This window comes from Callospermophilus lateralis, chromosome 4, assembly GCF_048772815.1.
Source record: "Callospermophilus lateralis isolate mCalLat2 chromosome 4, mCalLat2.hap1, whole genome shotgun sequence".
Classification (NCBI taxonomy): Eukaryota; Metazoa; Chordata; class Mammalia; order Rodentia; family Sciuridae; genus Callospermophilus; species Callospermophilus lateralis.
In genome coordinates, this window is record NC_135308.1 from 159,684,400 (window position 1) to 159,699,768 (window position 15,369).

Sequence of the window (15,369 nt, forward strand, 5' to 3'; positions counted from 1 at the left end):
TTCAACTCAGATTAGTCTACACAGAACATGAGCTATGAGTGAGCATTTTGAGGACTAAAAGGAAAGGATTCAGTGATGTTCCCTGAAATCACAGGTGTTCTAATAGTGTGTGGTGACAACTAGTGAAGGATATGAGAAAGGGGAAGGAGTTTAGCCAGTCTTGAACTTCAGAAGAAGAAGAATCAGAAGAGAAACGTATTCAAGTCTAGAATGGAAAGTTTCAAAGAAAAGGGACGGTGTCGAATGCACCTAGACATCCACAGGTTCAGGAGCCAAGCGCCTGCCTCGCAGTAACCACACTTGTGGTGGATCCTGATTGTTGCAGTTGTTGTTTTTAAAGACCCACCTTTCCTGCCCATAATGCCGGTCAGAGACACCCTACCAGGTACCGCAGCTCGTCAAGTGTGTGAAGACAGGCTGCAGACAAGCTGAGGATCAAGCAACCCAGTTCCACACCCAGGTTCTCCACCGGCCCACGGGGCGGGGGGGGGGGTGCAGCAGGGGGATGACGCGCAAAGAACACGGCACCGCCTTCCTCCCGACCCCCTCCAGGCTCGTGCGGCCACGCTGTCGTTTCTCCACGTCGTGTCCCAGGGACCGAGGCCAGGTGAGCGCCGGCCCTCACCCCAACTTCTCCCTGCAACTAACTCGCCGCCTGTGACCCGTTCCACTCCGTCCCACAGGCAAGACAAACCCATCCGAGCCTCTCTTCCCATCCCCCCAGCCCCCTCCTGGGAACGGTCCCGGGAAGTCAGCCACCACCCCGCTGCGGCCTGGGCGCGGAGACCCCGCCTCACCACGGCTCCGGCCACGGCGTGCACCAGGCTTTCGTAGGACAGCACCGAGGACATTGGTGCGGCTTCAGGTAGACCTAGCTACACTTTCCCCTCAGACGCCGCAGTCCGCGGAGTTAGGAAAGGAGTGCCGGGGACTGGGGGCGTGGGCGTCACAAGGTCCACCCTCTCAGAATCACTTCCGGGTCGCTAGGAGCCTTCAGTCGCCCGTGAGAGCAGCCTCCCGGGGCGGGAAAAAACAGGTCTGAGAACGCCCCCGAGCGTTGATTGGCCGCCGGACTCGCGCGGGGCGGGGCAGCGCGGTACTCGTGGGCGCCAGGGCTCAAAGCACCAAGCTGGTGGATACCAGTAGTCTCAGTGCCCAGGCACTTGGGTCTGACCGGAGTTCTCTCGCATTCCCGGGCCTAGCCAATCGCGCCTCAGCCTACAGCCACAACATTGGGGAACCTCAGAAATTCCAATGGCCTCTTTTCTCTACTCACCTCCAAAAGACATTTTGGTGACAACAGATGAGGGGACTCAGTTGAACTCCAGTCTTCCCTTCTCTGCAACAGAACTCCTTTTGGCGCTGGGGACTGAACCCAGGACCTGGTGCATGCTAGACAGGTGTTCTACCACTGAGCAACACACCAGTCTGTCTCTTCAATTTTGAAGGTCACTTTTTTGACCAAGAGGAAACAGATATTGATTAGGCAAGATTTTCCCTTCTGAAAATCCCTGGGGAGGGGAAAACAATTTTAGCTTCAGAATACCAAAATTACCAGATGCAGGTGGGAGCCTCATACTAAATGGCAACTATGAAAGTCATTTCACTTTGTGGTTTCCTCCTTTGAGAAATGACAATGTTAATACCAATTCAACTTGTATTACAAAAGCTAATCTATGTGGACATATCTTATAAAATACAGAAAATGTTGATTTCCATGTTAGAAAATGATATTAACGTGGGATGAAATAAACATTCACCCTTAACCTTAGTCATATTTTAAAACAGTTACAGGACGGCAACTGTTTTACCTCCTTTATCACCTGTGTCTATGTAAAGCTCAATACCAGCATATATATTTACTTCTCTAATGCCCTTGGTCACAAGTTCTTGAGTGCTTACTATAGTCCAGACCAGTGCTTTATGCCCATTGCCATATTAATCCCCAAGAGAAGCCCTAAAAATATTAATGTTTTATTAATTAATATTAAATTAATATTAAATATTAATATTAATTAAAAATATTAAATGTTTTTGCCAAATTTAATCATGAGTTGTTACAGTAGCCACAAGCGAAGGGCTTGGTTGGCTTTAATCTGTTGTATAGAATTAAGTTACTGCTAGATGACCTGCCTTGGAATGTCTTTCAAGAATAGTCCTATCACTCCATTGGGTCATGACATAAAGATGGACTGAAAGTCAAAATACATAATTTAGATAATGAAATGTAGAAATCAGAATCTGAACATAAAATGTATTCTTATTGCCATAATGGGGATTGAATCGAGGGGTTCTCTACCTCTGAACTGTATCCCCAGTCCTTTTTGAGACAGGCTGAGACAGGAGAATCCCAAGTTCAAAGCCAGTCTCAGCAACTCAGTAAGACCCTGTCTCTAAATAAAATACAAAAAAGGGCTGAGGGTGTAGCTCAGTGCCTGTACAAAATAAATAATAAAGTTCAATAACATTTGTCAAACTGAGAGTGATGGCACACACTTACAATCCCATGTAAGGGAACTGAGGTGGAAGGACTGAGTTTTCAAAACCAGCCTAAGTAACCTAGCAAGTTTCCATGTAAAAAACAAAAAGGGCGGTGGTGGGGAGCTCAAATTAGAATCATTGTCATATAATTAGAATACACAATAAACAGAAATCCCAGACTCTGGAGGCTGAGGCAGGAGGATTGTGAGTTCAAAGCCAGCCTCAGCAAAAAGCAAGGCGCTAATCAACTCACTGAGACCTTGACTCTAAATAAAATATAATATAGGGCTGGGGATGTGGCTCAGTGGTTGAGTGTCTCTGAGTTCAATCTCCAAAAAACAAAAACGACTGTGATGAGTGCTCAGGAGAATGAGGCAGAAAAGGAATCTGAGGCGGGACAGCATATACTGAAAGTTTTTTCCTTGACCAAATGTATCCCTGTGCTGAGCTCTCAGGGCCAGGTGCACACGTTCATCATACACAGCACAGGTTCCAGCACACTGGGGTTCCAGTGACCCTGAGTTCAATCCTCGGCACCAAAGAAGAGGAAAAAAAAAAAAAAAATGGAATTCCATAGCTCCACCAATTAAATAGAATTTTCTCTTAAGTTGTGATGTTTCTGATTTTTAAAAAATTTCCTTCCTTATTCTGAGCATTGTTAGTATCCAGAATATTTTCAAAAGATGGCTGAGTTACAAAAATAATACTATTCTTTTTTTAAGATAACCAAGTTAAATAAACATCAAATCCCTTGACACTACTTATACTGGGTGTTAAAAACCTGAATCCTTCCTGTTTACACCTATACCATCGGTAGAGATAAAGCCACTTCTTTTGTTGCTTCTACACTGGCCTGTGGTCAGGCTACTTACACTGAAAACTGCAAATACTCTAGTAACATGAATTAACTATTTATCAGATGCCCAGCATCATCAGCATGGTTATATTGACTCTATTTACCACCTTCCTTTTTTGGCTAATACTTAAAACCATAATTTTAAAGGCAATAAACCACTAAATGTCAAGAATTTTTGTTCATCTAACAGAAAAATCATAAATCTTTGCTTCCACTAGCACTGTACAGGGGGTTTCATTGAATAATTGCCTAAAAACTTCTGCCATATTGATAGATTTTTCTTATTCTTGAAGTTTATAGCTATTGTTCATTACCTGTAATTTACTGCTTATTTATTTTTTGTGGTTGGTACTAGGGATTACAAAACTTACTTTTCCAGCTTTTTATTGAGACACGTATTCTGCTAAATTGCTCAGGCTGGTCTCAAATCTGAAGACTCATTTCAGCTTCCAGAGGAGTAAGAATTATAGGCCTGCACCACTGCACCTGGCTATTTAGAATACTTCCCTCCCCAAGCACAAGCTCTATTAAGTACACTATATTAGTTGTAAATACTGGCACATAATTAACTTCTTGGAATTACTATAGTTTTTAAAATTTAATTTTGAGCCAGTCATGAGTGAACTAAGCACTTAATACACCAGATCATTTACTACTGGGAAAACGTCCTATTGGATGTACACATCAGTACATATGAAGTGTGATATTCTTTTAACAAAGTTCATTCTTTGTGTATGTCAGGTACTGGGATTGAACCTAGAGGCTCTCTACCACTGACAGGCTTTAGCAAAGTTGCTGAGGCCGGCCTTCAACTTGAGCTCCTCCTGCTTCAGCATAGGGGTTACTGGGAATATAGGTTATGTACCACCATGCCTGGCTTGGTTTGCAATTTCTTGAGATAATGAACAATTAAGAATTTGGATGCTAGGGTTGTGGCTCAGTGGTAGAGCCACTAGCCTACCACACGTAAGGCACTGGGTTCAATCCTCAGCACCAAATACAAATCAATGAACAAAATAAAGGTGTTATGTCCATTTATAACCAAATATAATTATGTGTTATATAACTGCACAGCTGGGGTTGTGGATCAGTGGAAAAGCACTTGCCTAGCTTTGTATGAGGCACTTGGTTGAATCACCGCATATAAATAAAAATAAAGGTCCGTCATCAACTAAAAATATATATATTACAAAATTAACTTTGTACATTGGGTCAACAAAGTAGAGAATCTAAAAGGAAAAGGAATACCTGTGAAGACTGGGTATTTGAGAATCCCAACTCCACAAGCAAGCATGGGTATTATCCTGGGCAATTAAGTGCTTCAGTTTCCTTCTACAAAATAGTATGTGCAGGGCTGGGGATGTGGCTCAAGCGGTAGCGCGCTTGTCTGGCATGTGTGTGGCCTGGGTTCGATCCTCATCACCACATACAAAGATGTTGAGTCTGCCGAAAACTAAAAAAAATAAATATTAAAAAAAAAAAAGAGGGATGGGTGTTTAAAAAAAAATAGTATGTGCAGTATCAGAGCTGAGCCAATATGTGCAAATGGAACTCAATTCATATGGATTAATTTTAGATGTTAGCAAATTCTAAAATGGATACTGCTTCTGTTTTACCCTAAGCTAGTGTTTCTCAGTGTGGCAAAAGGAAAGTTGGCGCCAAATCTTTTCCATATCTTCTGTAAATTTTTGTTGTTGGCCACACAACCACACAGCTATGAACTGTGTATGTACCATCTTTCTGAACAGTTAATTATGGCCTAAACAAACAAAAAACGCACAATCAATGATACGAGAAGAAACATGATGCTAATTCCTTATATTAACTCCAGCATCTCAGTGTAAGTTTCTCTGACCACCTCTCCCTATTTCCTCAGGGTGTTAGATGATCACCAAGGAAATCCTATTAGACTACAAAAAGAAGCTACCTGCCAGTTACAAAGCTGCAGATCTGATCTGGGCAGCCACCAGAAAGTATGTACACCTCTGCACAACTTTGGTAAAATTTTAAAAGTTTTTGTTAGTAGCATTTAATGACCTATACCTTATTATGCCCAGTAAATAATTTCAATGACCAACAGAGATAAAAGATGTGCTCACAAAAGGTAGTGGGGAGTCAATATCCAGTTTGAAACCATATTTTATTTTTAACATAGCTAGAAATATCCAATAACTATATATTTTTAAGCAGAAAACTTTCTTTTCCTTCTTACAGCATCATTAGCAGAAAAAAAAGAACATTTCTTGTTTTTAGAAATGATACTGGGTCTCTAAGAAAATGAAGACTATCTGTTGTATTTGTGGAACTTAAAGTCTAAAAGCACAGGACACATTTTCAGAAGAGTAATTTACTTTTACCCATTTATATTCGTAATATTCGAGTATAGTTAGGTCATGTATAATTAAGTCAATCAAATCAGGAATCCAAGAAGAAACTGTTCTTCTTAAATTAAGCACAGCACACATGAGATTTTTGAGCACATACATGAACAACAACAACAACAAAAAAGAACACCGGCAAGCCCAAATCCAAGTATAAATGGTGTTTTTTTCCAAGGGTCTTAAAAGCATGCTCCATTAGCATACGACTTTTTCTCATTTTTGTAATAGATGCAGTTCTGTTTACTCATGTAAAGGGTTAGAACCTGTATAAATATATTAGAAATGTACTACTTTATAAATGTACTCCAAGGAATTTATCATTTCCTTTATCTTTGCAGGGACAAAAGGGAAAGAGAGGTGGGGGTATGGTTGCAGTATTTAAGGAAGAGCTGAATACAATAATGAATCTTCATGGTGCCAAGAACTCCATAATGAATAACCAGGCTCTCATCTATTTTATAATTCATGTTAGATCAAGTAGTTAATTCCTTGTATGGTTACCAATAACTCAAACCATATACTCTTCAAAATACAAAGATCAATAGGTACTTCCTAAATAGAACACCAAACACTAAAAGGAATCCTTCCTTCCAATGTTTTTTGACATCACAAGATTTTGCCACAGTGGAAGTCTAATAACATTTAAATAAGCAATCTCATGGCTAAGAAAGAACTACAGCTCTTATGGGTATTAATCCACAGCTAGGATATGTATTACATATTAAATTAACCCCAGCATTAAATATGCTTTGCACAATTATGGTGTGATAGCAGTGATGATGCTAGTGAGAAAAGATTATCTTTAGTTCAAGAAGAAGGGAAATACAAGAAGCAGAAAGCAGACATAGTTGGTCATTTTTTGATGAGGAAAGGTAAATTTTAAACATAGAATATAAAAAAGAAAACTACTTCCTTATTTCCCCACGGTGGAAATAATATGAAACATTTATTTGATATATTGAACAAAAACAGAGCTAAGTAATCCAACTCCATTGCAGCATTAAAAAAAAAGAAAAATCACCTCTTCAACACAGTGTAAGATTTAAATGCAACCTGCATAAGGGCACATGTCATATAAAATAGTAAAACTGCTGCTGCCTTACCAAGTACTTCCAGTCCCTACCCAGGTTAGAGTGAAATACTGGTGGTCCCAATAGTTTTATTGAAATTAATCATTTAAAAAATATTTTTAAATGACAAATCAAAATGCCTCAGTCTCAGTAACCATATATTCAACTGAAACTTACTTCCCACTAGTAAGTCTTTATTTCACTCACGTTACAGCTATGTATTTTCCATACTTAGTATCTGCCTTGCCCAATATCAAAGAAAAAATCCAAAATGATTAGTAAATAAAAATGTAGGAAATAACACCCCCTTGAGTTTTAAATATTTTTAAGGTTTAAAAAGTGTTTTAAGTTTGTAATTCCTAGTAGGAAAACATTATCTGAATGAACACCCTAATCGCAAACCATTGTAAAATGCTTCAACTGGATTTGCTGCAGAGGGGTAGGGATTATCTTCAAAGCACCCCAGCTCTCCTGATGAGGTCAGAGGTACACTGGTTTGTATTATTGCGACAGCCATTAAGTGATCTAGGTTGCTTTTCCTTCAGTAAGGGTTTTGTCAGGTGGGCATTATGCTTGACCTCCAAATTTGGCTGACAATTTACTGATGAGATTCATAACCTTTGGGTTGCTTTGATATTTTGACATATTTGCTGGGTTCTGGGCCACATCCTGGAAGGCCACCATAACTTCTGGATCCTGTAAAAAAAGGGTTTTGTTTATTTATTTATTTACTGAGTATTAAAGAAGTGTCCCAATTTATCAACAACTTTAGGATCCTTAACCCCATCTCTTTATTTAGACCTGTAATTCTGCTATGGTCAAATTAATTGTGGATTAGACACTCCGTGAAATATAAATATTATTAATGTGCACCTCAAGCCTAACTGTGTTGCTTGAGCTGAATAATAAAATAAAGCACACATAACTTTAAGGAAGAAAAAAAAGATAGCATGTTACTAATTGCCAACTACTACAGAGTATGTCCTATAACTAATTCTTAAAAACCTACTCATTACAAATGTCCTAACTACAAAATTAGCTATTGGATAACTAATATAAATGCAAAATGGTTAAATGACCCTATCACTAGGCAGAATTATGTAGAAATGCCTCAATGATTAAAGTCCAAATTTCCTCTTAATAAGTCTTACCTGCATGGCTGCAAGAACCTCCGGATCACTAAGAATTTCATTGAGCCCAGGCATTCCTGCCATTCCAGGCATGCCCCCTCCCATTCCAGGCATTCCTCCAGGAAAATTACCAGGCATTCCTCCAGGAAAGCCACCTGTAAGAATAAAGCAAATAATTATACAGACATCATCTATACTCCAACAAGTCTTTAAAAAACTTTCAATTGAAAATAACACAAAAAAAACTAAGGATACCACCTAAGCATAATGCAGTGTCAACAGTATAATCTGAACAAGACACAAAGTGCAATTTCTACTTTTCTTTTATAATTAAAGCTGAAGTCAGGAGTGGTGGCATACACCTGTCATGCCAGCAACTCCCAATAATGAGGCTGGAAGATCACCATGTTTGAGGCCAGCAAGCAATTTATCTGATATTCTGTCTAAAAAAATTACAAAGATTGAGGATGTAGCTCAGTGGTAAGTCACCAGTTTAAACCAAGGGCTCCTTATCATTGGGCTACTTCTCCAGCACCTTTTCATTTTTGAGACTCAGCTCTCTCAAATTGTCATCCTCCTGCCTCAGCCTCAGTCACTGGGATTACAGATGTGTGCCACCATGCCTGGTGACTCCAAGGCTTTGAAAACTTAGCTCATACCCATAAAAAAAATCAAAGTAAAAGTCTTCTCCAATTTAGAAAATAAAATGCACACAAACAAAATTATATCTTGTAATAGTACACATCAGTGGTCATTTTCCTTTTTTTCCCTCAACTTTTGTCATTTTCTAAAAACGAAGGTACATGACAGTTATGAGCTAAAACTCAATTTTGTGTTTTTAAAATTTGTTGAGCACACTACCTTTTTATTTTCTAGTTTTGAACCAAGTAACTAAGTTTTAGCCAGTGGCAAAGTAATGTAAATAAACTTTATAAAGCTTTCATAAAATAAAACTAGTTAACATCAAATAGCTTTAAAAGAAAAAAAATTTCCAAGTATCCACCTGCTTCAATTCAGGAAGTATTCAGGAAGTATTTGATAATCATTTTATGAACATAATTTTCTCATTCTTTTATCTGCCTTTTGGTCCTTTGTTATCATTCAAAACATTGCCTTGTTTCTTATAAAAAATTTGCCAGAAAAAGAAGAATGTTTTTGTTATTTTTATGACAGTACCCAGGACTGACCACTCCAACCCCTGTTATTTTATTTTCAGACATGGTCTTGGTAAGTTGTAAAGCTCAACAATATAGTGTTTTACATATCCTCATGAGTTTTACTGTATAACAGAACAAAAATTCCATTATGGCAATTTAAAAATATTTAAATTGCATCATAATTAATTAATAAAAGTGTAACACTCAAAATCCAATATAAGCTAGTCATTTTTAAAAAATATACTATTCAAATTGTGAGGAAAAAATACACTATTTCTAACATAAAAATTCTTAAATATATTTAGCATGTAAGTCAATCTCATTCTACACACAGGAGCCCTCCAAATAGAACATATTTTAATTGTTTATAGTATTTTAACAGTTTCAGTTTTTCTCCAAATGTACCTGGAAAAGAGCCAAACTGAGCTCCTGCTTGACGTCTGGCTTCTTCTTCCTTTAAAAAGAAAAAATAAATAAATTATATCACAGGAGGGAGGAAAAGTACATAGTCTGCCAACATTATTAATCCATGTAAATTTCTCACAAAAAATTACCAAATAAGCCATTAGCAGATTTTTAAAAAATGATAAATGTAAAAGGCAATACTAAATTAAATGGTACACTCTATCCCTCTTTGAAAACAAATTTCCCAACACAATTCTCATTGAGCATCATCATATTATTATTATTCTGTGGAACTGGGCATTGAACCCTGGGCCTTGTATCTACAAGGCAAGTGGATCATTATTTTAATGATTTCAAATAGAATATTTTATTTTTCTGAAAAACAAATCAAGAAAAGCAATTGCTTATAAAAATTACAAATTCTTAAATGTTTTAACTCGAAAATGAAAGCCTTTGATTAGATTAGTAAGACTGCCACAACAATTATTTCCGAGTTTCAAATTCTCCCATATTCTCTACAAAATTAGACAAACACTACAAACGTGTTTATAGATCTGCCATTTTTTTTAAGACAAAATGAAAAGATATATAAAATCTCCCTTATACCCAGGTAAAATAAGACATATAAATGTATGAAAATTACTTCTAAAGATTATGTTCTATGAGACTAAAAAAAAATTAAGCATTATCTTTAAATTAAATGACAAAAAATTAGGATGTAATATTATGTAATTATACTATATAGCTTTATGTCCTTTCATTCAACAATATCAGAAGTGACAAATGATAGAACCAATTCAAAGCTACAGAAAAAACCATCCCCCAACCCCCCAAAATTAGGAGAAATCTACAGAAAAGCTCAACAATACTGTGAATACAAGTTATTTTTCTTTTTTCTAATTTTCTATGACTTTATAACCTAAAGAAACACCCCAGGCTCTGCCTCAATTATGAATTCAATGTTGAACCAGGATGAATCATAATATAAGAAACAAGGGGGTCTGCGCAGGGAGTTGGATTCCGGACCACCACCTCGACGACTGCTGCTGCCGCCATCGCCTTGTTCCTCTGCCCCATCATGGCCGAGGAGCTGTCTGTGGCCACGGCCTACACAGAAGATTTCTACTGCCCGGTCTGTCAGGAGGTGCTAAAAACGCCCATGGGGACTGTAGCCTGTCAGCACATAACTGACAGGATTTCCAGATATTGAAGTGGAAGTTTCCCTTTGTGTTACCCTTCTGTTCATTATTACTCGGTTACTACAAGAGTGGAGTTTCTGTAGAAAATGTTTCCTGACTGCAACGAGAGAAAGTGGAATACATTTCCCCTGTGTCGTGGAAATGTGACTAGAAGAGAAAAAGCATGTACAGAATGGGTCTTAGATCTTGAAAATATCATGAGGAAGTTTTCTGGTAGCTGTAGATGCTGTGCAAAACAGATTAAATTCTATCGTATGAGACATCATTATAAATCTTGGAAGTATCAGGATGAATATGGTGTTTCTTCCATTATTCCAAACTTTCAGATATTTCAAGATTCAGTAGGGAATAGTAATAGGGGTGAAACATCCACATCTGATAACACAGAAACTTACCAAGAGAATACAAGTTCTGGGCATCCCACCTTAAAGTGTCCCTTGTATCAAGGGTCAAATTTTACTAGATAGTGTTTACTTGATCACTGTAACAGTAACCATCTATTTCAGATAGTTCCTGTGACATGTCCTATTTGTGTGTCTCTTCCTTGGGGAGATCCTAGCCAGATTACTAGAAATTTTGTTAGTCATCTAAATCAAAGACATCAGTTTGATTATGGAGAATTTGTGAATCTTCAGCTAGATGAGGAAACCCAATATTAAAATGCTGTTGGAAGAATCTTTTCAAGTAAACATCTGAAGCCTGTAGACAACTCTACATCTTTGTACCTGCAAGTGCCATCTTTAAGAGGAAAACTACATGAAGTCACCGTTTCAGTAACTTGATGTGTATATTAATAAAAGTAATTCAGTCTATTGTTTTAAATTTTTTAATTGAAAAATAAAGGTTGGGCCACCTAAAAACTTCATCTTCTTGACAAGTTAAAAAATGAAAGTTATGACATTACTTTAAAAGCATAAAAAGGATTATATCTCAGTAATGTAGTGAAAAGGGAATCCCTGTTTTATCTTTTTTTATATTACATACTTTTGAATTTTTCATTATTATTCTGTTGCTTTTGAAATTTCGTGCAGTTTTTCCTATTTATTGTACCTAGGTATCACACAATAGCAAAATCTGAAAGACGTGATTGGATATAAACGTAACAAATCTGAGCCAGTAGTCAGAGTTGCAGAATGAAAACTTGAAATGCTAAATGGAAGAATCCAAAGGAAATTTTTTAAACACAGATTATAGCTGAAGTATTCAACTATAAGAAAATTGTATTTATATAACATTTCGTATTTTTGAAGACTAGTTAGATTTCTTTAATAATGTTAACTCTTTAAAAGTAAAAGTTCATTGCAAAGTCATTTCCTTTTTGCTATTAGAAGGAAATATCGAGAAAAAAATTTATTTCTTTGGGGCAATTGGTAATTCAGTCTTGTTTGTTTGATCATTTTCTAAGCTGAAATACCAAGCTGAATAACAGTTGTTTTGCCACAGAACTTTCAATAGCCAGTGTTTCTCATTAGCTGAGATGAAACTTATATCGCCAAAATTTTAAAATAAAGTAACAGTCAAATACTAAATGATGTAAGTTGGTTACACCTTAAAAATTGAGTTTACACACAATTACCCTATTTATATGATGCTCATTTGTTATTCTCAAAAACAATGCATGTGACTATGATAGTAGTGAAAATAGATTTTACCAGCCACAGTTTCGCTACTTTATAGTCAAAACTAAGTTTTTTCTTAATATTGGGAATCAAAGTATTTTGTAAAAGGGCCAAATCACAGAAAAAAAGGATAAAGTGAATTCGCTGACATTCCATACTAATACACAATGTTTATGCTTTCTTTAAAATTACTAAAAGATCAAAATCTCACAAGTAGTTTGCTGCTAATATACACATATATTGAATAAAAAGGTATATTCTGGTTTTCTTAAAACCCTTATTGACTTTTCTACAGTGAACATTTTTTAAAACTTGATTTAATAGGGGCTGGGGATGTGGCTCAAGCGGTAGCGTGCTCCCCTGGCATGCGTGCGGCCCGGGTTCGATCCTCAGCAACACATACAAACAAAATTGTTGTGTCCGCCGATAACTAAAAAAAAATAAATATTAAAATTCTCTCTCTCTCTCCCTCTCTCTTTTAAAAAAAAAAACTTGATTTAATAAAAATGTTAATTTTGGAAGTGAAGTTTTGTAAAAACCTTTTTCAGTCAAACAGCAATGACTTTATTCATAGATAGTAATAACAATCACACAGAAAGCCATACATCTTAATGCCTTTGTTCAGTTATTCTAAGAGTAATGTTTACTGTATGCTTTAACATTTTTTTCTGCAGTTAACATGAGTGTAATTACAGGAACAGCAGGATGAAGAGTTCTTTTTAAAAAGACACTTTCGACCATAGTTTTTTTCTAGTTTAAAGCAAAAACTTTAGTAGTTTCTTTCAAAGTTTAACATGTACAGTATGTCAACTTAAATCATTCTGAAATTTGCAGACTTCTTTAAAGGAAAATTGTTGGTAGAGATCATCTTGATGAAATTGTACTTTGAAGTTTTGTGAATGAGTTAAATATTAATAGTCTCGTGTATTTTACACATAAGCTTTTTCATAAGAAAAAAAAGAAACAAGGGCAAATCCTGTTCAAACAAACCGAACAAAAAATATCGCCAAATTTTAATCATTTGATTATGAAAAATTTCTGACTTAAAAAATTGGAGCTGGGGAGTTTTGCAAGGAGTGCTAGGGATAGAACTCAGGGCCCAGTGCATGGTGGACAAATGATCTACCCCTGAGCTAGAGCTACACCCCCAGCCTAGAATTTTTGACTTTAGAAAAACATAAAAAGAACACACTTAGCTTATATTTAACCAAACTTAAAAATTTTAAAGACTAAAAATATCCCCACACATTGGAAACAAAGAAAGGAGACTCCTTTTAAAGTAATATCATCACTCTATAGAACTTCAGCCAGCATTAAATAAAGCGGCTAGGAGTTGGAATAATATCTCAAAACTATGATCTACAGTATGTTCCACTCAGGCTTAACTAAAAAAATTTACCCTCTGGGCTCTCTCATGTTCTTCTCGAGCCTTCTTAACTCTTTCTATTCTTTCTTTGATCTCTCGCTCTTCACGTTTTCGCTCATATTTTCTCCGATGTTCAGCAATTTTCTGGGCCTAAAAATCAGAAACCATAGGTAAAGTGTGCTCCAAATTTTGGCTAAGGGCAACACAGCTTTTAAGTTACTTTTCTTTGTGGAGAGTTGTTAAATTCAATAGGTAGTTCATAAAAATGACATTTATCTTATAGGAAATGACCTAACACAAATTCAGGCATTAACAAGACCAAATGCAAATGCACAAGACACAATGAAGTCTGGGATGTAAGAATAGAGAAAAATGCAATAATCTCAAATAATTAACTGAGTATGATAAAGGACAACAAATAAGTTTCAAAGGTCAGAACAGTTCTTGCTTGATAGTTTCTACCAGGTACATAGTGTTAAGAATTCAGTTACAGCTCAGTTCAGTAGGAAAATTATTAATGATGTCTGTTATGAGAAAGCAGACCCTGGAAACTCACAAAACAGGAGTTGGTCACAGTTGTGTCATTTATAAAATGAGGAGGGGACCAGAAACATTTAGTTTGGGGCCAGGGATATAACTCAGCAGTTAGAGTATATGCTTAATTAGGCCCTGGATTTGATCCCCAACACCACAAAAAAGAAATTAAAAAAAAAAAAAAAAAAAAAAAAAAAAAAAACTAAGTCTTCAGTCTCATCAAATTGCTTTTGGGATTAAGAAAGCAAATACCCATGGGTGAACTTTTTTTCTTTTTTTTGGAGGCGGGGGTTCCTGGGGACTGAACTGAGGGACATTCGACCACTGAACAACATTCCCAGCCCTATATTGTGTTTTATTTAGAGACAGGGTCTCACTGAGTTGCTTAGCACCTTGCCATTGCTGAGGCTGGCTTTGAACTGGTGATTCTCTTTCTCAGTCTCCCAAGCCACTTAGACTATAAGCATACACCACCAAGCACAGCAGCAAATATGTGTTCTATAGCTATAAGTTTTTGGCAGTGCTGATGACTGAACTGAGGGCCAGGCATACTAGGCAAGTACTCTAGCCCTGAGCCACACTGCCACCAGAAAACGTGTGTTCTACAATATCTTTCATCAGGATTCGGCTAAGCCATGTTTTTGGGATGGGGTGGGGATCAAATGAAGTTTGGTTCTAGATATAAGACCTCTATTATCTTAAAATCTTTGGAAATAAATTCTAAGAAGTGTACTTTCTTATAAAGCTGATAGATCTACCATATAAAGTGCATTAAATTTAACTAACAATTTTAAATACAATAAATATAAACAGACTGTTTTAGATTTTGGAAATTCTTCACATAAAGAAAGCCCTCATGCTTTGTCAAAAGTGGCTGTATACACCTATGATTATATTAGGACAGACCAGATGTGATCCCAGATCCCACATGTACCAGGTTTTCTATTTCTTGCCTCATTGTAAACTTGCTTCTTTCCATTTCTGATTTTCTGGCTTTAGTTCCACTGGTCTTACAAACATGTTAATAGAACATATTCTAATACATAATGAGAAATGAAAAGCATTAAAACCTACAGAGATTTCCAGAGTTAAGCACAAACTTCAATGATTATAACTTCCAAATGTTTCTCTGCATCTATTTTTCAGATAAATTATGGCTCCCTGGCCTAAG

General features: G+C 36.8%; 2 protein-coding genes and 1 pseudogene across 4 annotated transcripts in view; 1 reads left to right on the forward strand and 2 right to left on the reverse strand.

The window, feature by feature from the left end:
* Slc25a17 (solute carrier family 25 member 17) overlaps positions 1-1,403 on the reverse strand; it is a 45,525-nt gene extending 44,122 nt beyond the window's left edge. For 2 of the 3 annotated variants that reach the window (XM_076855209.2, XM_076855207.2), the window contains exon 1: positions 798-948. In XM_076855209.2, the coding sequence (XP_076711324.1) occupies positions 798-851 (54 nt within the window). In that variant the 5' untranslated portion in view covers positions 852-948. Of the gene's footprint in view, positions 1-797; positions 949-1,276 lie in introns of those variants that run through there. The other variant, XM_076855208.2, reaches the window with a different exon arrangement.
* Positions 1,404-5,445: 4,042 nt separating this feature from the next.
* Positions 5,446-15,369, reverse strand: part of St13 (ST13 Hsp70 interacting protein) — a 33,899-nt gene continuing 23,975 nt past the window's right edge. Inside the window, exons 9-12 of the mRNA XM_076855214.2 lie at positions 13,698-13,814; positions 9,481-9,529; positions 7,940-8,073; positions 5,446-7,484 (exon numbers count right to left, since the gene is read on the reverse strand). Coding sequence (XP_076711329.1) covers positions 7,356-7,484; positions 7,940-8,073; positions 9,481-9,529; positions 13,698-13,814 — 429 coding nt within the window. The 3' untranslated portion in view covers positions 5,446-7,355. The remainder of the gene's footprint in view (positions 7,485-7,939; positions 8,074-9,480; positions 9,530-13,697; positions 13,815-15,369) is intronic.
* LOC143397257 (E3 ubiquitin-protein ligase RNF138-like) lies at positions 10,524-11,437 on the forward strand (annotated as a pseudogene).